Below are 26,454 nucleotides of genomic sequence, written 5' to 3' on the forward strand. Positions count from 1 at the left end.
AAGCTGGTGAACTGCATAACCACCTCTGATGCTATACATCTGTCTGTGCTTCCATATCTGGCTTGTTAGGTAGGAGGGCAGCTTTTTCCTGTACCTTTTTTGATAGGGATCCTGAGACCATCTTTCTTTCCCTGGGCTCAAGGAACTCAAGGCTGTTTTCTCTTGAGGATTTACAGGAACAAGCTCTAAATAGTTGGGTGCCACTGTGGTCTGTGGCCCTTCACAGAAAAAGCCCTACCAGATTGTTTTGCTTTGGGACTGTTAATCTGTTTGTCATTAGTTATTCCACCTGGCTGGTGGTATTAATACACTAAACAGTAATTGAAAAATTAGACTTCATTAGAGCAAGACTTGAAAAATAGTTCCTTCAGAATCTCCATGAGGGGATTTTGGGTAGATTAGGGATGGGGTGAGGAGTGGATATTCATAAATTCAACATTAACACTGTTTCTTTGGTGGGGGGTGGATAGGAAGGTGGGGAGAGGTAGTATTAAGCTCTTCAGACTCTTCTGGTGTTTGGGCAGGTCTAGGTCTGGTTTGGGCAGTTGGTTGTAATCTGAGTGCCTGAACTTGCCCTGTAAGTTTTGCTGAGAGAGGAGCAAAAGTTCCTGAGACTGGAACAGGAACAGGAAAAGCAAAGCGTCTCAGGGTCAACTTCATAGGTGTATTGCCATTTCTCAGACCCCTGTTGTTTTTTTAAAATTATGTTGTGTGGTTTGCAGTTGGTCCTGGAAATACTGTTCTTTCGGCTGTTCTCCAGTATACCAGAATTTCCAATTTTTCTCCTCCTGGTTTAGTAGTTAAAAAGTGTAATTTAGGCATCTTAGAGGTGTGCTAGAAGGAAGCTTCCCTTCATGAAAGAGGGAAAAAGGTAGAGGGAAAGGTGTTTGATAATTCTTTGCTTGACACAGCAGCAGCTTCTCTCTGAAGGAACCAAGTGTTTCAGAGCTTTGTGTAAATACTTGCTGAGCTGTCAATATGTACCCAGGAGGTTTCTATAGTAAGATGTAAATGGCTCTATAGAATGTTTGACAGGCAAATTAATAAACAGTTTTCAAGCAAAGATAATGCTCGTTTCTTCTCACGTGGTGGAATAAAATAGCATTGGAGAAAAAGACTTGGGGGTAGGGAAGAGAGGGTAATGCTGGGGGGTGGAGGTGGGGGTGGAGAGCATGGAGATGAGAAGAGATTATCTAAAAGAGGTTTGAAGTGAAAAGATGATGCCCTGGAAGAGAAACCTCCCTGGTTCTGGCTCATGCTGAGTTCAGGGCACGTGGAGTCCTGTTTAAAATCGGTTGCAGTTTCAGAGTGAAAATAAACAGAAGTTTGGAGAGAAGGTCCTAAGTTTCAGTTAGTGAAGTAAGTGTGCTCCTAAAGCTTGGTTTATGAGACTGTGAGTTTTAAATTTAAAGCATTGTTCTTTCAGAACGTTTCTGTAGTTTGGTGAGATGTTTTTAGGGTTGGGTTTGCATTTTTGGAATACCAAAAAGGAAAAAAAAAATACTACAACTTCAGTGCTGTCCTCAGCCTCTGTTCTGCTTTGGCTCTCAGGATTATAAGCCCACTCCTCCAAGGGCCAGGTTTAATTTTTTTTTAATTAATTAATTAATTTATTTTTGGCTGCATTGGGTCTCCGTTGCTGCATGCGGGCTTTCTCTAGTTGTGGTGAGAGGGGGCTACTCTTCATTGTGGTGCGCAGGCTTCTCATTGTGGTGACTTCTCTTGTTAGGGAGCACGGGCTCTAGGCGCACGGGCTTCAGTAGTTGTGGCACGTGGGCTCAGTAGTTGTGGCTCACGGGCTTAGCTGCTTCGGGCTTAGTGGGATCTTCCTGGACCAGGGCTCGAACCCGTGTCCCCTCCTGCATTGGCAGGCGATTTTTAACCACTGTGCCACCAGGGAAGCCCGGGCTGGGTTTAATTTATATAGCTTTTACTGGACTCCTATGCATCACTTATTTTTATATTAAAATTAATGCCCCAGGTTCCTGGGTCAGTACAGTGTTTGCGGACTCGCTAAGTCCTGCCTGAAGGGTTATGTGGGTAGATTCAATCTTTGTTTTTAAAATTGCCATTTTAGGATTAAAAACGTTTCTGGTTCTTCTGGTGAAACATTCTTTTTATGGAGGAGGAGGTATTTTAGAAGTGTTTTATCTGTCTGCCTATCGTATTCTCCCTTGGTAGCCTTGTGAGATGACCGGATTTACTTTCTCAAAGTCTCTTTTTAAACGTAATCCACTGACTCTGACACCAGTGTTCTTCACAAGAAGTGTTTTTTAGACCAGAGTCCTGGAAGTGCCTTTTTGACTCAGCATAGTAGTAGGGAGTATGAATGTAATTATGGCCCTGACCATAATTTTTAGTTAGGTTCAGCTAACTTACCAAAGGCTATCAGCTTGTTTTAAAACAAGATACAAAAACTTGGGTTGACACTGACATTGATTGCCCAGGCCTTTCCCCAGTATGGTGGTAGGGAGGGTGTTAGAACTTCAGGCTTGTTGCTGAGAGCATGTTTTCTAGCTTGGGGATCTGGAGATTCAAATGGGGCTGGGATGTAGCTCTTTGTGAAGATACCTACTAGATACTAGGGAGGCACTTAAAAGATAGAGGCAATATCTGCTTCAGAGGAATTTAGTTTTCTTGGGAAGCATGCTTATGTGTACACATTTGGAAAACTTGCAAAGCAGGGTTTTACAAATGGATACAGACCAAACTAAGTGTATGGGCTGAAGGAATCTGAGAATAAGGAGCAATCACATTTGGGCAGAGTAAACCTGGGACAGCTTTCCAGAGGCAGTGATTTGTGAAGTTAAATGTCCAAGAAGGGGAAAGTTAAAATATTAATTTGCTTTTTCATAATGCTACTCTGAGTTTCATGGGTTTTACAGAATTCAAATTACACATCCATCCCCAGACCTGTAGTTGTTTCATTCTGGTGACTTTGAGAATTTGGACTGTAACCAGTTCCATGAAAGAGAGTGGTTTCAGGGTCTTAGTGGTTCCTGTGGTTATGTGGGGCCTTTAGTACAAGCTGCCAAGTTCTTGGCTAGTTCAGAGGCTCTTTTGTAGTAATTTTGGGTTTGGAAGTTTGTGTCACCTTCAGAGTTGTGTGCCCTGGACAGCTCTACAGTGACAGTCGTTCAACTTTGGTGAGAGAGCCTGAGTTTTTTCTTTTTCGGCAAAGTTAATGACCTTTCTTAAAACAGGAGCCATGAAGTACCTGTCTGGACTCAGGCTGCTGCTGTTTCTGAAGGTTTGGGAGCTGTGCTCAAGCTGAGTTGCTTGGATCAGACCTTATATTGAGGGTTGTTGGGTGGGTAAGCCTGCACATATGCAGTTTGCCCATCTGTTCACAGAAATGGCCTTTAATATTGTTTTTGATTAGGTTGGCTGTGGCCAAGAAGCTCATAAATGCTGCAAACACATGCTTATTCCTTATGGGAGCCTCTGAAATGTAGTGATTTTGGTTTCTCTTTACCTGCTAGTCCATGTGTGACTGGATCACATGTGATTTCTGGCACTTTTCAAATGGTAAGTGGATGCTTAACAGCTGAAGATGCATGGAGTGTCCAGTACCAGGCTACTACAGTGCTTCCACCTGGAAGAGGAGGGTGGGTTACACTGTTCCAGTATAAAGATATGGAGTCTTGAATACAGATAGTTTGGAAATACCTCTTCTGCCATCTTTACCTTGCCATTCTGGCATTTTGCGAAAGTGAGTTTCCAGTAACTCAGAATTGGGCACAGTGGTTCACCAGCAGGTGTGTAGGGGCTTGAGATGAACTCCTTAGTCAGTCCAGGTTTTAAGGATCCAAGTTGGGGTGAATGTTGACTTAACTGCCTTGAGTATTCTTCCCTGAACTTGCTCTTCCCCCTATTTAAATGGATGGCATTAGTATTTATTGAATTTAAAGGGACATCTGAGTGAACTTTTATTTTTGTTAGTCATTTGTGCATACTAGAAGATGGTCTTGGGACAGGTTGAGTCTGTATTTCCCAGTGGCTTCTGCATTTTCTAAGGGTGGACTGCAGTGGGAAGAAGTCTAATGCCAAGAATGCATTCCAACATGCTGCAGAGTAGGAAATTTGATCCCTAAAATGTTGACTTAGTGTTGGTTATGGTACATATTAGAAATCACTCAGTAATCCAGGACAGATTTTTGTCGTCCTCCAGGAAGTTAATGTTGGTATGAAATACTAAGGGGCTTTGGGCACTGGGCTATGTGCTCTGCAGGCCCAGAGTGCTGCTTGAATACGAAGAGGAAATGTGCCATGTGCTTTTTTTTTTTTCTCTTTTGCATTTGGGCTTCCTTATGGCTTCATTGCTTCTGGGTTCCTAAGTCTGCAATGTTAGGTATTAGACTTCCTCCTCCCTTGGCACTGGCACGTTCATGATTTTTTTGTGGCTCATCACCAGCAGCCAAGATTTTTGTATGCTTTTCCCTCTTAAACTTGTTAGCTTTCAGCTTGCTTGTTTATAGACGTCTCTGTTAAAAGGAACTCCCCCCTCAAGATCTAGCACCAGCATGACGGCAGCAGGGGAGTTTAGGGATTGGTGTGATATTTGAAAACCCATTTGCTGTGTGCTTAGTGTTTTTATTTTGCCTCCTGTTTTCCTTGAGGTCACAACTTGCATGAGTGCATCTGGGTCCAGCTGTTTATTCTCAACTGACTGGTGCCTGGTGTACTTTAACTTTAAGAAGAGTGTGAGTTCAGCCACGTGGTAGAGGATTAAAGGCTACATCGTGCTGGGTGCTTCCTTTTAGAGGAAACAGATATGTCTTTGGGCTCTTCTTGCCCAGTGATTTCCCCTCTCTCTCGGGTAGACCTTATTACAGCTTTCTGTTGTTGTTAGAGAACAAATCACCTGAGCAGAATGCTGGGAATTGGTTGCTCTTTGTTACTACATCTTTTCTGGTGAATACAGATGGCTTTTTCTCTTGCCTTTTGGACAAGATTCTGTTCTGGTTGGAAGGTGATGGAGTTTCACGGCATTAGTTTAGGAGTGTGAAACTCTTGATTCAGATTTGGATAACCTGCCTTTCGTTTCCAGACTTCTAACTTTTTACCCGTTTAGGAATCTGGGCTGCCAAAGATATTAATAAGGATTTGGGGATCAATTCTATAGGTAGTTTGTCCACAACTTTGTCCTGGGCCAGGGGTAGGCCAAGGACCTCACTGAGTTCCCTGTTTTCAAGTGATGGTGTGTTGGGGGTGAATATTAATGATAATTACCATGTAGTTGAGTACTTGCTATATGCCAAGCACTATGCTTGGGTCTGTCCATGAATTTCTTTATTTAATCTTCACAATCATGAGAGGTGGGTTCTAGAGTTATTCCTCCCACTTTACAGATGGGGAAGTAGAGTAAGAATGAGAAATTCGCCCTAGGACAAAAAACTAGTAAAAGGTAGAGTTCAGATTTGAATCAAGGTTTGTCTGATTCTCCAGAGCTGTGTAACATTATAAAATACTAAGTTTGCTTCTCCAGAATAAATTATTCAAGCACTAGACCTCGTTGGGACATTATTTTTTGCAATAATCTAGAACTCTTTTTTTTTTTTTAACTATTTATTTATTTAGGCTGTGCCAGGTCTTCATTGCGGCATGCGAGATCTTTAGTTGCAGCGTGCATGTGGGATCTAGTTCCCCGACCAGGGATGGAACCCGGGCCCCCTGCACTGGGAGCTCAGATTCTTAGCCACTGGACCACGAAGGAAGTCCCTAGAACTCTTAAATGGGGTGAAAGACTGAAAAGCCTTTAGTTAACGGTTTGACATTATGCCTAGATTTCTGTCCCATCCATCTCTTCCATTTAGAATTTTATTTAGGTTTTTGATGAATGTCTGTATGATCCCGATGGTAAGAATTGGCAGGATTTGGTCCTTAGGCCCTTTTCTCTTTGAGAGTGGGGATAGAGGTAGGATTCAGGCTCAAAGATAGAGCCCTTCACTTTGACCTAAATGAGAGTAACTTGCATTATGAAAATATTTGCAGAGTGATTTTACTTTCTAGAACTTGGAGCCCTCACTGGAGAGATGAGGATTATTGTCTTAATTTTCCACTTCAGGGAAGTGAACACGTAAAGGTTAAGTGCCTCACACAGTTTCATGTCAGAGTCAGCTCTGAAAGCGAGGTTTAAAGTCCCCTTAGGCTGTGTGACTTCAGGCAAGTCACTTCTCTGAATCTGTATCCTCAACTTTATGATAAGGAAAAATATCTACTTGCAGCTGTAGTAAACGTTAAATAACATATATGTAAGTATTACTTGTTATCCAATAAAATTTGAACACAGCTCCTAGTTGGTAGAGGCCCCTGCTTGAGACGGGGATAGAATTGAGTGGTTAAAGACAGACAGCATTAGTCTGTGCTGAATTAAAAGCTATCCCATAGTTTTTACCTGGACCCATAGCATTTTTACCTGGGCCCTGTTTAGAAATGCAAATACTCATCCAGACCTACTGAATCCCAAACTCTGGCAGTATGTTTTGACAAGACTTCCGGGCCACTATAATGCACACTCAAGTTTGACAACTACTGGATTTATGCTCAACTAGGCTACAGAATATATCTGAAATACCTGAGGGGCTTCTTCCAAATTATACCAAAGGCTAATTTTCAGATGTATCTGCCCTTCCCATGATGTTGAAAGTGTGTTATTGGTTGGAGAAAAGGTTAAAAGTGCTAGGGGTTGGGGGAGAAGAAAGAAAATACTTTTGAGATGGATCTTCTATACAGTAATGACAAACTCTGTTTGTTTATAGGACCTGGGGACTCCCTGCCCTCCATTTCTCTTTTAGCTCTTTGGTGGCGTAGCATGAGGATGGTTCTGGTTTGATGAAGGTGGAAAAGCTCATTTTAGGGTGGTGGCCCATGGTGGCCTCCAAGTATGACCAGTTGAGAAAACTGCCCAAAAAGTCGTTCTTGAAAATGCTCCTCAGAGGCTAGTATTTGAAACCTTAATTAAATGCCATGATATCCTTTCTGTTCGTTGATGGCCAGCTGATCTGAGAATCTGGTGGTCTCCGAGTAGACCATTCTTAATGACTTCCCTCTATCTCTCATCCCCCACCCCTCAGTGCCCCAGTGGTCACCTTGAGTTTTGCTGTGATTCCTTTCCTTGTGTCCCTTGTTGTGAAGTCCTAGTAAATAAACCCTCTAAGAAGACTTCTGACAAGTTACCCCATCTCTGAAGTGGATGAGGTCTCTTTGAGGAATGGACATTTGAGCCAAAACCTGTCCCTAGTTGTATGACTTAATAAGGATTGTGCTTGGCACAGAAATGGAAGTTACAGAAATGGTCAGGTAATAAACATTAATAATGCAAAGACCAAGTGGAGACCCAGTGTTGTAGTTCATGGGGGCTTTCTGAAAACCTGATGTGGTTTCTGAATCCTTCCCATTAAAAACATGTTTCCTGTACCAGACCTCTTTTCCCTCCTGCCTGAGAAGGGAAGCTGTGATCACTGTGACCTGGCTGCGATGAAGGCAGAGGCTTCCAGGAGGCAGTATGCTGACAGTTTGATCTGTGATTTGATATTTGTATGTACAGACAATACTCTGGTAGTCATATGTTCCGTGTGTGTGTTTTTGTGTTCTAGGCTCACTTTATCATCCCTCTGCCATTCAGCTTTATTTTCTCTCTGTTCTTGTTTTTTTCCTTTTTCAGTCTTTCCTTTGGTTTCTCACTCTGTTAGTAGAATGCAAAGCACATGGAGACTTCAGTAACTTTAACACACCAGAGCTGATAAAATGTCTTAAGAGAACCGGAGAGGCAATTTATACCACTTTCAGATCAACATCATTTCAGTGAAGATTCCTGGTATCTGCTTACCTCTGTTGGAATGGCCTGGCTAACTAGAGGCAGGATGTGTCTTTGTCTAATAAACTAAGAAACAAGTTTCCTAGATGATCTCTCCCTCTTCTCTTTTCTCACCTTATTGCCTTTGGTCTGGAGACTTTCTTAGCCCTCCTTAATCTGTTTTGGGGGTTCTGTTGGTCTAAGATTTGTAACATTCTTGTTTTTCTTTCTAGTCTGTGATTTGAATTTTCTCCTTTCCCAGTGCAGCTTTGAATTGGCTTCTTTAAAACCCCTACATAAAACCTCAAGTGACCAATATGTGGTCTCATTATGGTATTTTGGGTTAAAATAAAATGAGATTGAGATTGCCTTATTCAAGGCACACAGAATTTCCCTTTGGTAAATGTGTCTGGGTGAGTGAACACAGCAATCTCAAAAGAGTGTATGAGCCAAAACAGACTTGGGGGGGGGGTACGGATAAATATTAGCTAGATTTCCGTAGCTTAGCGTGCCAAGTATTCATCCCAATTTGATTATACTGGCCAGAGATAGCAGGAAAGACAGCTGGTAACTTTGGTCTAGTCTCATGCATTTCTGGTATAAATGATGAAGCCAGGCTCTTCTGTACGCATTTGTGTGGACAGTGGTGTAGAGGAGGTTGGTACCAATGTACTTTTGGAGCTCTGAAAAGGATAGGAGAATCTGTAGTACTCTATGGCTTTTCATTCAGGGAACTGCTGACCTTAAAAAAAACCTGAGGATTTGGAAGCATCTATAATCTTAATAAGGTTGGCTGTGCCCTTGGCCATTCTTTAACTTATTTTATTGTGCCTGTTATAGTGGACATAGGGGGACCAAGGGAAAGGCTGGCATTTTTGGGAAGTGGTCCAGGGCAGCCCTAGGAATTAATGAAAGTGCCATGGCTGCTGCTTCTCAGTGTCTATCAAAATATAGTACTTGATTGGATTGATTACAATCAAAGCATGATGGCAAACAGATTCCCCTACTGCATGTAAATCAAGTTCCTTCAGCTAAGTGATGTCACAGATACCTTTTTCAGTATAGAAGGAAAAACTGGCAGAATGTAAAACTGTGCACTTAGAGAAATTTAGAACCTTTTTATATGACCCATGCCGGACCAAGTTTGTAGTTATAGATAAAGGAATGGGGGAAAAGAGAGCTTTTTAAAGGAGAAGGCACGGAGGCCTTAAAGTTTTTTGGCTAGAAGCAGTTTTTGCCTTTGCCTTTTTTGTCTATTTTTGAGCAGTTATCTGTAAAGCAATTTAACATATGGAAGAGGGAGTAGTATTTTAGAAACTAGGTCAAAAGAACTAGGTGTGATTTAGAAGTGTTGTCTTTACTGAAAAGTTGATATATACTCTCCTGGGTAAAGCTCTGTTTGAAAGGCTATGTGACCCTTGCCTCTCCATGTATCCCTTAAGTGTACCATATCAATTTCTGATAAATGACAAATAGGTAGGGAAGAAAATGTCTAAACCTACTTAGTGCTTCATTCTTAATCTACTCAGTTGGGCTGTGGTCCATCCACAATAAGGTCCTTTCCCTAGTAGAAGCACCAAAGGATGGTTTGTGGGAGGAAATACTTTTTTCTGATGTCAACCCATAACACCTCGTGTGGGTAGTCAGGCCTGTATATTGTTAAGTTTTTAATTATTAAGCATATACTGGAAGGCAGTATACCAACCTATTTTCCTTGTATACCATCAGGTTTTCTTGGACTTTGATCATTTGCCCCATTTCTCAAGAATTTTCAGGATAAGAACTTTTTTTTAGCTCACGTAATTGTCCAGCCCTGTTACTGAAATATTGTCGAATTTAAAGCATACAATAGTTGGGACTTGCCAGTGTAAGAAGTCTTGTGGCAAAACTTTTTTTGAAAAACCTGTGAGTACCTACCTACCACTTGGCAGTTGCTTACAGTAATGTAACAGCTACTTAATGAGCTTCTACAATGTATCAGGCAACAGGATTCATAATGCCATGGAGTACTTTCTAGTAGGGAAAGATATAAATAAATATTTACAAATAACTATATAATTGTAATTAATGCACTGGGGAAGTACCGCCTTCAGTAAATTATTTTCCAACTATTTCATAAAGTGAATTTTTATTTATGATTACCTTGGCTAGTGGGTGACTTTGTACTGTTGGGCTCTTGGGATAGGTACCAGTCACTTCTGATTCCCTTTCCCATCACTGCTCCAGGGTCAAGTGTTACAGGAAATTCTCCATCTCATATTGGACTTGTAATGGGCTAGAGTCCATTGTTTCTCAGTGAGGCCCTTCTTTGTGTGGAGATGCATTGCAGGACATTTGACATCCTGCTCCCCAGGTAATAAATGCCAGTAATACCACAGAATCGCTGTGATAACCAAAAAGGCACTTTCGTACATTTGTTTCCAAACACTTCTCAGGGGCTAGTATTGCCCAGGTTGAAAACCGTTGGGCTTTACTGTCAGGATTCTTGGAAGGAGCTATTGAACAAATTCCTTTGGGAGAATAGACTGAAAGTAGGTAGAGCTTGAGAACTGGACTGGTCAACCCTTTTGGTGTCTAACGTGTGTGTGTGTGTGTGTGTGTGTGTGTGTGTGTGTTTAAGTCTTATTTTTAAAAAATATTTATTTATTTTTGGCTGTGTTGGGTCTTCATTGCTGTACATGGGGGCTACTCTTCGTTGCAGTGCACGGTCTTCTCATTGCGGTGGCTTCTCTTTGTTGCAGAGCACAGGCTATAGGTACATGGGCTCTGTAGTTGTGGCACACAGGCTTAGTTGCTCCACGGCATGTGGGATCTTCCTGGATAAGGGCTTGAACCCACGTCCCCTGCATTGGCAGGCAGATTCTTTTTTTTTTTTTCTTTCTGCGGTACGCGGGCCTCTCACTGTTGTGGCCTCTCCCGTTGCGGAGCACAGGCTCCGGACGTGCAGGCTCAGCGGCCATGGCTCACGGGCCCAGCCGCTCCATGGCATGTGGGATCTTCCCGGGCATGAACCCGTGTCCCCTGCATCGGCAGGCGGACTCTCAACCACTGCGCCACCAGGGAAGCCCGGCAGGCGGATTCTTAACCACTGCGCCACCAGGGAAGTCCTGTAGTATTCTTGTTTTTTAAGTGAGTATTTTGAAACTGCGTTCAGCTCCATTCTGCTTTTTCTCCTATTGAGTATGGAGAGAGGGAAGTAATTTATTTGATTGTTAGTTAACTTCTAGTTGACCATTTTGGGTTTCTGGTCTTGAGTGTGTGGGACCAGACCTGGGTCTGGTTTCTAAGCGTTATTGCTTAGAAATTTGGGACTTGTGTAGGATGATAATAGCTAACATTTTGGGTGCTGGAGGATATAGCAATCAAACAGACACATACCTTGTATTCTAGCCTTGTAGCTTATATATTCTAGTGTAGGATATAGACTTTAAACAAGATAAATAAGTAAAGTTTAGCATATAGTATGCTTAGTGATATGTGCTCAGGAGCAAAGTTAATCAGGGATCAACTATAAGAAGTGTGCAGGATTGAAATCTTAAATGGGTACACCAGGGGAGGCCAAAATGAAGTGATATTTGATGTGAGAGAGCTATACTAACACCTGAGAGAAGAAAGAGTATTCCAGGTGGAGAGATCAGTGAATACAATGACTCTGAGGCTGGAGCATGTCCAGCTGGTTTGAAAAACAATGTTTCGTTTTTTTTGTTTGTTTTTTTTTTTTTTTTAAAGGGAACCATGCTCTTTATTTATTTATTTATTTATTTATTTATTTATTTATGGCTGTGTTGGGTCTTCAGTTTCTGTGCGAGGGCTTTCTCTAGTTGTGGCAAGTGGGGGCCACTCCTCATCGCGGTGCGCGGGCCTCTCACTGTCACGGCCTCTCTTGTTGCGGAGCACAGGCTCCAGACGCGCAGGCTCAGTAATTGTGGCTCACGGGGCCAGCTGCTCCCTGGCATGTGGGATCTTCCCAGACCAGGTCTCGAACCCGTGTGTCCTGCATTGGCAGGCGGATTCTCAACCACTGCGCCACCAGGGAAGCCCCAATGTTTCGTTTTAATGTATTAATTTATTTCATTCAACCCTGAGGGTGCTACTACTGCCCTCTCTATTCTGTTGATGTAGAAACTGAGGGACAGAGAAGTTGAAGGCATTGTGGAGGCAGAGCTCTTAGGACTTACTGTGTTGAACCAAAGCATTTCCTCTCAGCAGGAAAGAGGTGAGGAATTGCCAAGACCTCTAGAATTCCACTTTCTCTTTCACAGTCCCCTTTCTTTTCCTCTTTTAAAGTAGGAAAGTTTGGGATGTCTACCTTCCCGGAGTTTATGTTCTAGTCTAGGATACAGACAGTGAACAAGGTAAATAAGTAAAGCATATAGTATTGTTAGTAATAGGTGGTCAGGTGAACAAGACAGTCGGGGATTAAGGATAAGAATTTGGGAAATCTTGGCTTTGAGAATGCTGCTTATTTGGGAATCTGAGGTCCATTCCTGGGTTTTCTCTATTGGCCAGGCACTGCCCTCTTCAGACCATAGGTTGGCTAAGGAAGCTGAACGTGCATCTGAGTTCTAGAGTCATTCTGTGCTGGAGATGGGAGGAGATTTGGAGGGAGGCCATGCAGCCCAAATGCTCCCAGACTGGACACGAGAATTGCCTGAGGAGATTCCTGGCCCCATCCCAGAGCTGCTGATTCAGAATCTAGAGGGCGGGATTCAAGTGTGTAGCTGAGGAGGTTAGGTACAGCCTGATTAGTGCCTGCCCCACTCTCCCCAGTTGGTCAGAGAACTGGGATTGAAACTCAGGCATTCTCTCAGTCTAGTGTACTCTTTTCACCGTGTTGTAATGCTGCCTTACTCTTGAGATTAAAAAGTTGTAAACAAGGGGATGTTTAATTTTATCAAATGGCATTTCATTCTTGTTTAATCATTGTCTTGGGGCCTTACTGTTTTATATATTATATACCTTGGTTTTAAGTAGTACCTGAAGAATTCTTTCTCAGGAAGGTATGTGTCTTTCTTAGAGGCTTTTGTAATTCATTGGAAATTGGGAGAAATTGGTTAGCTAAGTTTGGTCTTCCGAAAAAGTGATCATTTTTGGAAGAGCACTTTCTCTTTGAAAGGTGGCTAATGAAAATGCTCTGGATGAGAGGAACTTTATCATTTGTTGGGGAATTTATTACTTTAATGCTCTACTTGCTTTATTTGAAGAGCTCTTTCAGGACCCAACGAAGAAATAAAGAAATGCCAGCCACCTGGTTGTGGTTTTTCTGTCACGCCTCTTCTGGGTGGACAGCTGCGAGGTGGTTATTACAGTTGGCTCTCATAATTTGAGTTTTGTGGAAGATTCAGTGACTTTTCCCCCTTTGGTCTCTTTTTTGTACCCTTAGTGAGTTTTTTTCTGATTTTCTGGTCTGGAAGGGTGGAGCACAGTAGCCTAAGTATCTCTGAGCTAGGGAGAGAGCCAGGCATCTTGTCTTGTTCTCTATCACTTTAGAGACAGTGTGGGTTGGAAGGTCCTGAGTCTGTTAGGTTGCAGCCCCTCCTAGGAGTTCGGTCAGCTTGGTGCTTCAGGTCATGTCTTTGAAATGGGCTCTTACTTAAGGCTGCAAAGGGGAATGTGCCCTGATCTTCAAGAATCATTTCTGTAAACAGAATGGGGTAGATAGAACTTGTAATTGACTTTGGGTTTTTTATTTATATTCAACTTGGACACTTACGGAACTTTGAAAGAATTTTTTTAAAAACTGTCTCTTTCGGGTGGTAGTTGTAAACTAGTTGTTGGTAATTCTTCTCTCACCATAGGCATATGACCAGGTTGTTGAGAACTGGAATGAACTAGAACTAAAATGAAAGAATTGTTTTCAGTCTCTTGTGAAGTAGAAAAATGGGGTGTGATTCTCAGGTTATGAATGATAAGAAACATAGGCTGAGTGAGTTGATCTCCTGGGTCAGGTGTTGGTATATCTGATGAGAGATTTTTATTTTCTTATCATCAGTATAGCTTCAGGAAATCGTTAGTGATTTCTCTGATGAGGCCAAATAGGAAGTGAAGAATCTCTTATTATCCTGGGTCACATAAACAGTGGGCACATGACTGTTTAAATGCAAAACAAAATGAAGGGAAGGAATCTCCTTTTTTGGTGGGGGGCCGGTACGCGGGCCTCTCACCGTTGCGGCCTCTCCCATTGCGGAGCACAGGCTCCGGACGCGCAGGCTCAGCGGCCATGGCTCACGGGCCCAGCCGCTCCGCGGCATGTGGGATCTTCCGGGACCTGGGCGTGAACCCGTGTCCCCTGCATCGGCAGGCGGACTCTCAACCACTGCGCCACCAGGGAAGCCCAGGAATCTCCTTATTTTAGGAGGCAGGGTCTGGGGATAGAACTAAACACAGGTTTCTGGGCGGTTTTTCCTTGATTGGGGTTGTGCCCCTGGACCAGTCTTCAAAGCCATGCAGTGTACTGGAGGAGTGAGAAGAAACAGGACGAGGATACAGATGTCTGTGTGGCTGGGGAGGGGGGCACTATGAGAATGATTTATGCTGGTCAGCTCACGTGTATCGGGGTGCAAAGGGTGGTTCTCTCTATGGAATCTACTCTGTCCTTCCTCAGATCTGAGTGTGGGGCCACGTGGAGCTTGTGGAAAGCTGAGAGCACGCTGGTTGGGAGAGGCCTTAACTTTTGTATTTATCCCTCCCTGGAATGCTCCTCAGTAGGGGAGCGTCCCATAGGGGAACTGGATCAACAGCTGCCGCCTGTCCCTGTAATCACAGGAAGCCAAGGCTGGGTGCCTTTGTATGGGAGCTCCACAGCCAGACAATAGTTTGTGCTGGCGGGGCCATGTGGCGAGTCACGTGACCTGGGGCTGTTTTCTGCCGGGGTCCTTACCCATCTGTTCTTTCGGCTCTTTCTGGGTTATCAGGCGCCAGTCCAAGTCCTCCCAGGCAGCCAGCTTCATGGCCAGAGATTACGAGCACTAACCTTCCTGGCAGGGGTGGTGTGGCTTCGCGTTTATGCAGATTAGCCATGTGTTTCTCACTTCAAGGCGTTCCACAGGAAAAGCCTTTTCCTGTGTTTGGCTCTCAGTGGGCGGTTCCCAGCTTACTGTACTGGGACTCGGCAAGCAGCAGGCGTGCACGAGAGGGATCACAGTACACTGGCCCCCTCCCATTCCACCTCCAGTGCTACGTCACCACAACACAACCGCTCGAGCTCTCATACTGTTGGTGTCATTCATTCGGTGCCAAGATTGCTTTAAAAAATTCCCTTGGCCCCAGTTCAAACAGGAGTACAGCTGGGATGTGTTAGATTTTAGGCAGTCTGCCCTCAATTTGAGATGAGTTATAAATAGCAGTGCCGACTTCCTTAACTACCGCTCTCTGAGGTAAAATGCAGGTTAATTACTGTGGGAATCAATTAGGTGGTTCTTTTGGTTAAAGAGCCAGGGATGCTTTTTTTTATTGTTATTATTAAAAGTCATACAACAAATCTGGCCAGGAATAAATTGAAAGCGCAATGAGTAAGAAATAATATTCTAGGTTTCTACTGGCCTCAACTAGTTGGCATTTAGGGTGACAGGACAAGTGGTAGTCAATACTTCTGCTTTCTGATGGACACATTTTTGGCAGCCCAGTCCATCTCTCTCCAGTCATGTTCTTGCTGGTCCTTGGGTACCAAATCTTGCTCCTTTGGTTTGCCACACGGTCACTTCCTTTCTGCATCTTTGGATTGGGACTGAAGCCTGGAACTTTCCTCAGTTGGACTTTTATTTCAAGAAAATTAAGAAGTTTCTCTTTCCTGGTGCCACTGCATGTGGTGTGGTGCATTTCGGTGAACAGTATCTCTCACTTTGAAGTTGGAGTCCCTGGCCCCGCCTTCTCTGCTCTCTTCTCGGTCAGTTGTGATCAGAAGTTGGAGAATTTGAAGTCCAGTGTGTTATATCTCAGCAACCCCTTAGGTCGTTATGGCTTTCCTTGGTGCAATAAGAAGTTGTAAGGGATTCCATTAGCCCTCTGATCTGGAGGGGCTTTTAATTCCATTTGCTTAGAGCAGGGAAACTCTGTGCAAGTGGTTAGTCTGTAAGCTGTTTGTTCTGAATATATTCAAAGGGACCAGCCTGCTAGGCATCCTTGCCTTTGATGCCTAGGGAAACTGCAACTTTTGATGCATTTCATTTGGCAGGCAGTTTGTAACACGTCCAGTGATCTGGAAAGAGATAAGTGGTGAATAGAGATGGGGGTTTTCTTATGGCTCTTTTCCTCTTTTTTATTTTTATTTTTTATGAATGCAGGAGAGTATATAGCAGGGGGCCTGACTTCCCTGATCAAGGGGGCAGCATTTTCCTCTCAATTATGTGTCTTTGTGGCAGAGCCTTTGCTTTTGAAGTGTAATCACAGTAATCTACTCCTGTGGTTTCCCATTGAAGGGATTTCCTCTCTGTCTTTCCCAGAGTGGAATCTCTGGCTCTTTGGTGTTTCCCATCCTCTGCCTTTTCCTTGGTGCCTGCAGACTGCTGATACTGGCTTTTCTATCTTGTATGTAGTAGGGCTTTTTCTGGTCTGAAATTGCTACTTTCCCAAAAAACTGATTAGTGAAGATTTAAGGCCCCTTCTCTGTTATGAAAGATTGGAAGATGACATTTCATCTATAACTGCAAATTACAAATCTTTCACAATGGTTTTAAATGTCAGAAGTGTGAATTCAGTCCCTGCCTACCTCCCCTTCTGATATGAGCAGATGTTTAACTTTGACATGAGACCAGAGTAATCTGGTTGAACTGAATGTATTTTACTTGCTAAGCTGTGTATTCCGTTTATTATAACCCTTTAGTGAAGGGAAGGGGTCAGAAATCTGATGTCCAGGAAAGGGAAATGTCTTAATTTCATTTTTTAGAATAAGAATTTTTTTAACTTGCATTTATTTTTAGTCTGCAAGGAATTTCTAAAGTTAACTTGAACCCTTTAGTAGCTGTCCTCAATTGGGAGTGCAGGCACCCTGATGTGAGAGATGGGGCGGGGGTGGCGGGTAGGGGGCAATAACTTGCCTTTAGCCTTTTGTTTTTAAGCAGTGTGTTTGTGGATGCCTGTGTGGTTTGAAGACCTCTCTGGTTATAGGAGAGAGGCACTTGAGGATGGCACTTAAGAGTCTCCTCAGAGGTGTGCTCATTCTTCTGTGACTGTTTGTTCTACCCTCCCCTTTGCTTTTTCAGTTCAGTCCCCATTTTTTTCTGCCCTCAAAGTCATAACCTGGTTTAGGGTTTAGGGGTGTCCCTGGCCCTTTGGATAGGTGATTTAATCTAGGCTTTCTTCCCATAGTATCCCCTACCCACTTCTTAAAGTAGGGCAGCCGGGCACAGTGAAGTTCCTGAGCCCTAGTTCTGCACTTGGGGTCTTTGGGGGGACTTTGAAGATAAAATACCTGATCTCCGATTTCCGAGAACTTAGTCTCGAGAGATGCAGTCAGTTAGCTGGACAACTAAGTGCTAAACCTATGATTCTGACTGCTTTTACAATAGGACATTTAGAAGTGTGAAAGAACAGAATGTGCTAAAGAAGTGGGAAGTGGCTTCATGTTGAAGGGTTGGGTTTCTGCTGGTGGAAGCCATTGTGGACAGGAGGGCAGGGCAGGGTACTATTGCGTAGAGCTGGACATATGGGAAGTCTGGCATGAGGCTGAAAAATGCGTAGAACCGGAGCACTGTGGCACACTTTAGAGCCAGGCAGAAGCACTATTTATCGTTATTGATAATAGCTACTATTCATTGGGCGTTTAAGTACCAGGCACTGTGTGAAGTGTGTTATGTGCATTTTATGTTTTTTTTGTTGTTGTTGTTTTTTGGCTGTGTTGGGTCTTTGATGGTGCTCGTGGGCTTTCTCTAGTTGCAGTGAGCGGGGGCTACTCTTCGTCGCGGTGCGCGGGCTTCTCTTGTTGCGGAGCACGGGCTCTAGGCGCACGGGCTTCAGTAGTTGTGGCACATGGGCTCTAGAGCACAGGCTCAGTAGTTGTGACGCACGGGCTTAGTTGCTCCGCAGCATGTGGGATCTTCCTGGACCAGGGCTTGAACCCGTGTCCCCTGCATTGGCAGGTGGATTCTTAACCACTGCGTCCCCTGAGAAGCCCCAGTTATGTGCATTTTAGTTAAAGAATTGATGTGCTCAAGGTCAGACAGTGATAAGAGTTAGGATTTGAACCTAAGTCTGTCGATTTATTACTTTCTTTGCTCTTTCTGTTTGATACTGTACATGATGTAGTAGGTAGGAAGTTTGGGGCTGTTGTTGAGCAGGGAGAGGTGAAAATGATTTGTGAGTGTTGCTCTAGAACTGTGCAATCCAATATAACCACCAGCTACATGTGGTTATTTGAATTTAATTAAAAGTAAATAAAAAGAATTCAGTTCCTCAGTCACACTAGGCATATTTCAAGTACCTAATAGTCACACAACACAGAAAATTTTATTGGGCAGTGTTTCTCTAGATCACTGGTTCTCAGCTAGTAATATACATTAGAACTAGGGAATTTCCTGGCAGTCCAGTGGTTGGGACTCGGCGCTTTCACTGCCGTGGCCTGGGTTCAATCCCTGGTTGGGGAACTAAGAACTAAGATCCCGCAAGCTATGCATTGCCCCCCCCCCCGCCAATCATCCAAGGATCTTAAGGGATTTAGGGGGAGGGAGCCCAAGCCTTTCTAGACCCACTAAATTGGAATCTCTAGGGAGAGGCCCAGGCATTCGTGAAGCTTCTCACATCTGATCTGTAGTTAATAGCTGCTGCTCTAGAAGCTCCATAGTAACCATGGTAATGACTGCCCCTTGTGTGTTGAGGAGATCTAGACTGACAGAGATGCCCAGAGTGGGCTGGTCTCTGTTCATCAAATGTAGTCTCTTCACCTGGGGGCCACATGGACAGCAGCTGCAGTCTAGGATAAGATGAGGATCTCCTTGTTATTTGCGGCATGACGTGGCTGTGTAAGCCCCTGAGCTCTTTGTAGGAGAGAATGGTGATGTTTTGGCTCCATTGCCAGGTGTATCTGGGGAAGACCACATGCTATTTCTTACTCACTAGTTCGGTTGTTGAATTTGAACTTCCTAAACAGGCCCAAAAGAATCCACGTGGCTCCTAAGTTATAATCGGGAACGTTATTGGAGCTTCTGATACAGAGGCAGGTCTGGGCAAAAATTGTTTTGTTATGATTGTTGGAAATAGCACTTTAATAATATTGACATGTAGTAGTGATTTGGGACACGGTTTTACTATGATTCTCGTAGTTTAGAAACTTGGGAGGTTTCATTGTTAACCTTTTAAGGTGAGATTTCAGCTGCAGCCTAAGAGAGAACTTTGTTTCTTTGTTTCTGCTTTTTTTCGGTTAGTATTTAGAAGAATAGTCTCTGTGGCTTTTTATCTTATCCATTTTCCTCATGGCAGCTCGACTTCCTCATTATTATAAAACACTTAGGTAGTGTGCTGCAAAAAAAAAAAAAAAGTGTGTGTGTGTGTGTGTGTGTGTGTATATATATATATATATATATATATATATATATATATATATATACAGAGAACCAATTGTTTGAGTGTTCCCCTCCCCTTATTTTGGAGGAGTTTGTGTTGTTGTTTTTTTAAGGTTAGAATAATTTATTAATTATAGAATAATAGAACCAGAAGGGACCCCAGGTGTAATCTAGGCCAGTGGTTCTTAAAGTATGGTGGTCCCTGGACCAGCAGCATCAATATCACCTGGGAACTGCTATAAATGCATATCTTAGGCCCACCCCTCAGCCTACAGAATCATACTCTGGGGATGGGTCCCAGCAGTGTGCGTTTTAACAAGCCCTCCGGGTGATTCTGATGCATTCTGAAGTTTGAGAACCACTGAATTCCTTAATATCTATTCCCCATCCCCAATTTAAGATTCAGTTTTCAAGTTTTACGTCAGGTGCAGGCCTACTCGGCAACTTGGGTGTGTCTATTTAAGTGCTTAGAGGTACTCCCTCCTTCCCTTCTCACCACCAATAGATATAGGTAGGCATCTCTGGGAGGGGAAAGTGTGCTGGGCCTCTGTTCTGCGTAGCTCCAATAAGATAAAATTATGTCAGAAAGTGAATGAGTTGACTGATCCTGCTGCACCACAAAGAGCTGGAAGTTATGTTTGTAGCCAAATACCTATGAGCTTTGAGGTTCCATTATTGGTACCTCTGCATCTTGTTTTTTAGAGACACATAATCTCTACCTGCTTTACACCCTCAAGCTCTTGAATATTAAAGGAGGTGAACTTTTCAGTTGAGTTGTACAAGGCTCTAAGTAAATTCAGGGTCACAATTCCCTCAACAATTGTAACTTAGCTATGATACCCAGTTGGAAGAAAGCATAAATTTAAGTCCTCGTGCCATAGCACAAATGGGCTCTGGATGTGCAAGGAAATAAGTTTCCACTATTTAAAGAATAAAAACATCTAGATGCTTGTGTATTTGAATTCCCTACCACAGTATTAAAGCATCAGTTTTGGTGTTATTGAACAGGATCACGGCAGAGTATAGCAGCACCATCCCCTCCCAGCTGAAGGGCCTTTGTTCTCATTTTTCTGTACCATAGAGTACGTGTATTCATTGCTCCACACCTGGCCCGTTCCTTGGATCTCAAGTAGTACCACACTTATAAAGTAGTATATAGCTTAGAAGATGCTTTCACAAACTGGTGGTGTTTCCATTTTACATATGACAAAATCAGGGTTCTGAGGAAGGTTAAATGACTTGCTCAAGAGTTACCGGGTCTATACCATTACTTTATTTCATAGTAACTGTTTTCCTCTGTGGTATACAGACCTGTTTGCCAAGTTTTGTGTTCATTTTGGCTAGAGGACATCAAAGCTTCAGGTTAATGAAATGCTCTTTATTTTGTAGCCATCCAGTCCAATGGATCAGATGGGCAAGATGAGACCTCAGCCATATGGCGGGACTAACCCATACTCGCAACAACAGGGACCTCCATCAGGACCGCAGCAAGGACATGGGTACCCAGGGCAGCCATATGGGTCCCAGACCCCGCAGCGGTACCCGATGACCATGCAGGGCCGAGCGCAGAGTACCATGGGCGGCCTCTCTTATGCACAGCAGGTAGATGTTGACTCCGATTACCTTAATCCTTGTTGCTGTCCAAGATCTGGTCTTCAGCTATAGAATCAGAATGTGTCTTTGGCTTCCAAACCTCTTGAAAGGAACATAGGCCAACTGACTCAGTTAGTTTCACTGTGCTACGTACAAGGCCAAGGTTGTGGTCACCATCGCATGTATGCTTGAAGGAAAACTGCCCCCTGGCCACCTGCTATACGTATCTGTCTTCTTTGACCTGGCTGGCCTGCTTGTACCCACTGAATGGCGATCTCTGAAGGAAGTGGGAAGAAAGAAAACGGCAGTGGCTGAGCACCAATCCACTGCTACCAAGAAAAGCCACTCATACCATGTGCCCTGGGGAGAGAAGAGGCCCTTCATGTTCTCAAGGCCTTCAGCATACAGCTGTCTGGTTTCAAGTGAATGTTTAGGAGGGACTGGGGGTAGCAGGAAAAGGGAAGATTGAACAGTAAAGATGCTAACAGTGCTACTGCCCACGTGAAGAGTTCGCTCGTCTCCTTTTATCTGACCATCCGCACCATCATCTTTTTATTGCCATTGTTTGTTTTGACAGCATTTTCTACCATTTATATGTGAGTGATACTCATACTGAAAATGGTGAGGGTTAGAATATAAGACGTAACTTTACTTCTAAGACTTGAAAGCAAAGTATGCCCTTATATAAAATCACTTTCTTTTTTCAATGAGAAGATGGAGGAGAGTTGGGAAGGATATTATTGGTCTTTTTTTTCCCCTCCTTTTTGCCAGATGTGTCCCTGGTGCCTAGAGTAGTGCCTGGTACAAGTAAGCAAGTAGGCTGTCAGATACTTTTTGAATGAAGACTAAATGAAAAAGAGAACCAGCGTAGTTTAGTGATTGGCATACCATCTGGATTACTAAACCCTAGGTTTTCAGTCGGCTGAGCCAGGCTGCTCTTGACTCTTGGTTGTGGCTAGGATACAGATTCCTAGTACTTATAAAAACAGTCTAGGCCATGATAAAAAGAGTAGACTCATTGGTGAAAACAGCTGTTCTTGAACTCTTGTAAGTTGACCAGATTTTTATTAAATAGTGTAAATTTTCTGCGAATGAATGTAGTCCACTTAAAAACAAACCAACTAGGAACCCAGCCTGGCTGTCCTTCCTGGCTCAGTTTAACAGGGTTGGTAGGAAAACCCTGGGCCTTCTAAATGTGAGGCTTGGCTTGCCGGCTTTGTATACCCATCTTCAGGGCATGGCTTCTGACATAATCACCTTTCTTCATCCAGAAGGGTCAGTGCTAAAAGTATCCTTTCCTTTTACAGATTCCGCCTTATGGACAGCCAGGCCCCAGCGGGTATGGTCAGCAGGGCCAGGCTCCATATTACAACCAGCAAAGCCCTCACCCCCAGCAGCAGCAGCAGCCCTACTCCCAGCAGCCGCCATCCCAGACCCCTCACGCCCAGCCTTCATATCAGCAGCAGCCTCAGTCTCAGCCACCGCAGCTCCAGTCCTCTCAGCCTCCGTATTCCCAGCAGCCATCCCAGCCTCCCCATCAGCAGTCCCCAACCCCGTACCCCACCCAGCAGTCCACCACCCAGCAGCACCCCCAGAGCCAGCCCCCCTACTCACAGCCGCAGGCACAGTCTCCTTACCAGCAGCCGCCACCTCAGCAGCCAGCATCCTCGACGCTTTCCCAGCAGGCTGCGTACCCTCAGCCCCAGTCTCAGCAGTCACAGCAAACTGCCTATTCTCAGCAGCGCTTCCCTCCACCACAGGTAAGAGGCCCCTTCCTCATGCCCTTCCCTACGTGTGACCGCAGACTTTGGGGGCTGGTGTCATGAGAACTTTGCCATACAAAATTGGTTCTCTAATTGAAACTAATAAAGATATAACTGCATAAAAACCTGTAGCTCTCCATACTCATGAAATAGGGCAATGGAAAGTTGCATAGGCAGAAAAGAAATAAAGATAATGGGACTGATTTTTTTTTTTTTTTTTTTTTTTTTTAGCTCAGAATTCAGAACTTGAGCATCCAAGTTAGTTTGGTCTTTTTTAAAACAGTCGCTTTGGGAGGCTGTACTGTACATTCATCCAACTGCCATTCCATTCTGCTATTGCTCAAAATATTTTGGAGCCCTTCATTTGAAGTTGCTGTCAGAGCTGACATCACATTCTTTAGAATAGTCTCAGTGTTAGTAAATCTCTTATTTTTTTGAGAGTGGATTTGATTTTGGGAAATAGCTAAAATTCATCTGTAGCCATGTCTATGAACAAGGTAGGTGATAAAGTCTAAAAATAACAATTTGGGCTTTATTCTTTAAGGAGCAAAAAGAGGAGAATGACTGAGTGATGACAGGTCCATTAAAGATTTTGTGCATTGGTGGCATTGTTGGAATAAATATCTTTAAAGGAAGCAGTACTCATTTTAATGCAGAGGTCCTAGCATGAGTTTTTTGTTGGTGTTTTTGAATCAGGTGGTCTCACTCCTTGATAGATATAACTTGTAGTTAGCTAGACTTTAGCATTTATCCCCAAGTAACAGCTTTCTGTGGGTGGTGATAAATGGTCAAGAGTGCCATCAGAGAGTCTTAGGTCCACTGTTGACATTCTTTTTTTTTTTTTTTTTTTTCTTCTGTACGCGGGCCTCTCACTGTTGTGGCCTCTCCCGTTGCGGAGCACAGGCTCCGGACGCGCAGGCTCAGTGGCCATGGCTCACGGGCCCAGCTGCCCCACGGTATGTGGGATCCTCCTAGACCGGGGTACGAACCCGTGTCCTCTGCATGGGCAGGCGGACTCTGAACCACTGCGCCACCAGGGAAGCCCCACTGTTGACATTCTTAAGAGCCACAACTTGTTTTTTTCTGCCTTTGGATAATATTGTGTGTGATGGGCAGTCTCTCACACCTAGCTTCCCCTGTTGAAGAGAGTCTCATAGGCCTTTCATCATGAAGCAAGCTTGCCTGGTTTATCAATACCAAGCTCTCACAGCTTTTGTTTTTCTTGTTTTAGGAGTTATCTCAAGATTCATTTGGGTCTCAGGCATCCTCAGCCCCCTCAATGACCTCCAGTAAGGGAGGGCAAGAAGATATGAACCTGAGTCTTCAGTCAAGACCTTCAAGCTTGCCTGTGAGTATTTCTGCCATCCTCTAAAAGATGATGGGGGCAGAGAGAAAAACAAAGAAAACCAGTTTCTGATTGGATGTTTTGGTGGTATTGAGCTAAATGAATGATGAGCTATTCCTTGAATTCAGACTCAAAATTCTGAATAGGAATTTATGGACTGACCTTATAGAATGTCTGTTTTGGTTGCCTGCCCAGGGAGGAATATGTGTGTGATCTCTGTTTAGAGATCTAAACACTTTTAAAGTTTTTTTGTTTGTTCATCTTACTTTTGAGGGCTTAACTTTTAGGTGTTTGTCTGAGCGGTAAGCTAGGAGGTAGGATCTGGGGTGCATTCAGCATGGGTTGCCACATTGAGCATGGCGGAGTAAAAGCAGATTTTCTAGTTGTTGTTTTGTGTGAATGGGTGCTTTTGTCTAGTAGAGTTTTTGGTGCCCAGATGCTCGATTAGTGTTTATAGAATGGACTGACAGTATCCTGAGAAAGACAGTGTGGTCTGCTGATTAAGAGCATGGGCTCTACACTCAGAGTTCCTGGGTCTGCATTTTTTTTTTTTTTTTTTTTTCTTTTTTTGCGGTATGCGGGCCTCTCACTGTTGTGGCCTCTCCCGTTGCGGAGCACAGGCTCCGGACGCGCAGGCCCAGCGGCCATGGCTCACGGGCCCAGCCGCTCCGCGGCATATGGGATCCTCCCAGACCGGGGCACGAACCCGTATCCCCCGCATCGGCAGGCGGACTCTCAACCACTGCGCCACCAGGGAGGCCCTGGGTCTGCATTTTGACTCTGCCGCTAACTCTGGATCCTTGAGCAAGTCACTTAACCTCTCCATGCCTTAGTTTTTGCATCTGTAAAATGAAACTCTTAAGTACCCACTTCATGGAGAGGTTAATATTAAATAAGTTAATATAAAGAGAGTCCTGGTGCTTGTAGGTGCTCCATAAATGTCAGCTGTTATCATCATCATCTTAGAGGGACTATACTTGATACTCAGAGGCAGTTAACACCAACTATTAAATAGTAGGCTGGTTCTGGGAACATTTGCCTTTGGTCTTAGCTCTGCCACTACACATAGGCAAGTCACTTAGGCTGGGCACAGGAGTAAAATGGGGTGTTCTGAAATCTAGTAAGACTGCAGGTAGCAAACCCTTCATTACAAATCTGGCTTCAGTTTAGGAAATGGAAATTCAGCCACAGGTGCAAATAAGATTCTTTTGAAATTTTGATTCTACTTGGATTTGAAGCTTGTCTCTTCATTTATTCTGACTTTGGAGAAAATGGTTTTGGGATCTTTAAGGAATAGGTGGGAGGCAGGAGCTCACTTCATCATGAAGCCTCCATGGCTTCCCCTGAAGATCTCTGAGCCATAACCTTAGCAGGGCAAGGTCTGTGGAGTCCCTCAGCACCTGTAATTCAGGCTTCCCAGGCCAGGATGAATAGCTATTGTCAGATGGGACTTCTGAGACTGTTGGCTTTCTCAGCTGAGGAACTGGGGGAGGAAATGTCTGAATAAGGCAATCACTCTTTGTTCCCTTCTCATTAATGTCTGTTGCAATCCTTTTCTGCATCCTGAACTTCACTGGAATGTGCTTTTTAACCTGATTCAGTCAGAACTGTGTAACCACTCCCTCATCATCTATGGTCTGTGGCTAAATCTGGGTGAGGTACTATTGTGGCAAGAATCCAAATTGGTGGATTTCTACCAGTGCTGTAAGTTGCTCCTCATCAAAAAGTTTCTGCTTGTTTCTAGTGACCTTTTGATTGGACTGTATTTGATAGTTTTTAGTCCTGAGAAACCTAGCATACAAACATGTAGTGTGTCTTTTTTTTTTTTTTTTTTTTTTTTTTTTGCGGTACGCGGGCCTCTCACTGTTGTGGCCTCTCCCGTTGCGGAGCACAGGCTCCGGACGCGCAGGCTCAGATGGCTCACGGGCCCAGCCGCTCCGCGGCATGTGGGATCCTCCCGGACCGGGGCACGAACCCGCGTCCCCTGCATCGGCAGGCGGACTCTCAACCACTGCGCCACCAGGGAAGCCCTGTAGTGTGTCTTTTAAGGGTTGAGAGCCTTATACTGCTGAATCCAAGAGCTTGATTTGACCTTCTGAAGTGAAGACACTGGTAGCCTCTTGGGCCCAGGAGAGGGTTGTTCCTGGGTTAGCCTATCACAAGGAGCATTCCCAAGTTCAGGCTTCTACTGTAGATTCATACAAATGGGTCATTTGCTTTGTAGTAGAAGCTCCATGTGAGAGGTGAGCAGGCTGGGTTATTGGCATCTTGTTTGTTGAATTGCTTTTTATCCCTCTGCTACTTGGACAAAGAAACAAAAGGTGGTTTACTCTTCGAAATTTTGGTTTGATGCCAGATTTGCCTAGCCAGGCTGGGGAAATAGTCACATCTGAAGAAGGGAAAAGGCTGGATTCCCTGCAAGGGGCCCACTCCTTTCTTAAGCAGGAGTGTTAAGGGAAC

General features: G+C 44.0%; 1 protein-coding gene across 2 annotated transcripts in view; it reads left to right on the forward strand.

Annotated features, from left to right (window-relative positions):
* ARID1A (AT-rich interaction domain 1A) overlaps positions 1–26,454 on the forward strand; it is a 71,829-nt gene that overhangs the window by 6,343 nt on the left and 39,032 nt on the right. For both annotated transcript variants that reach the window (XM_082613304.1, XM_082613303.1), the window contains exons 2-4: positions 20,683–20,895; positions 22,194–22,646; positions 23,881–23,997. In XM_082613304.1, coding sequence (XP_082469430.1) covers positions 20,683–20,895; positions 22,194–22,646; positions 23,881–23,997 — 783 coding nt within the window. The remainder of the gene's footprint in view (positions 1–20,682; positions 20,896–22,193; positions 22,647–23,880; positions 23,998–26,454) is intronic.

Source organism: Mesoplodon mirus, assembly GCF_964341445.2.
Source record: "Mesoplodon mirus genome assembly, chromosome: 3".
Lineage (NCBI taxonomy): Eukaryota > Metazoa > Chordata > Mammalia > Artiodactyla > Ziphiidae > Mesoplodon > Mesoplodon mirus.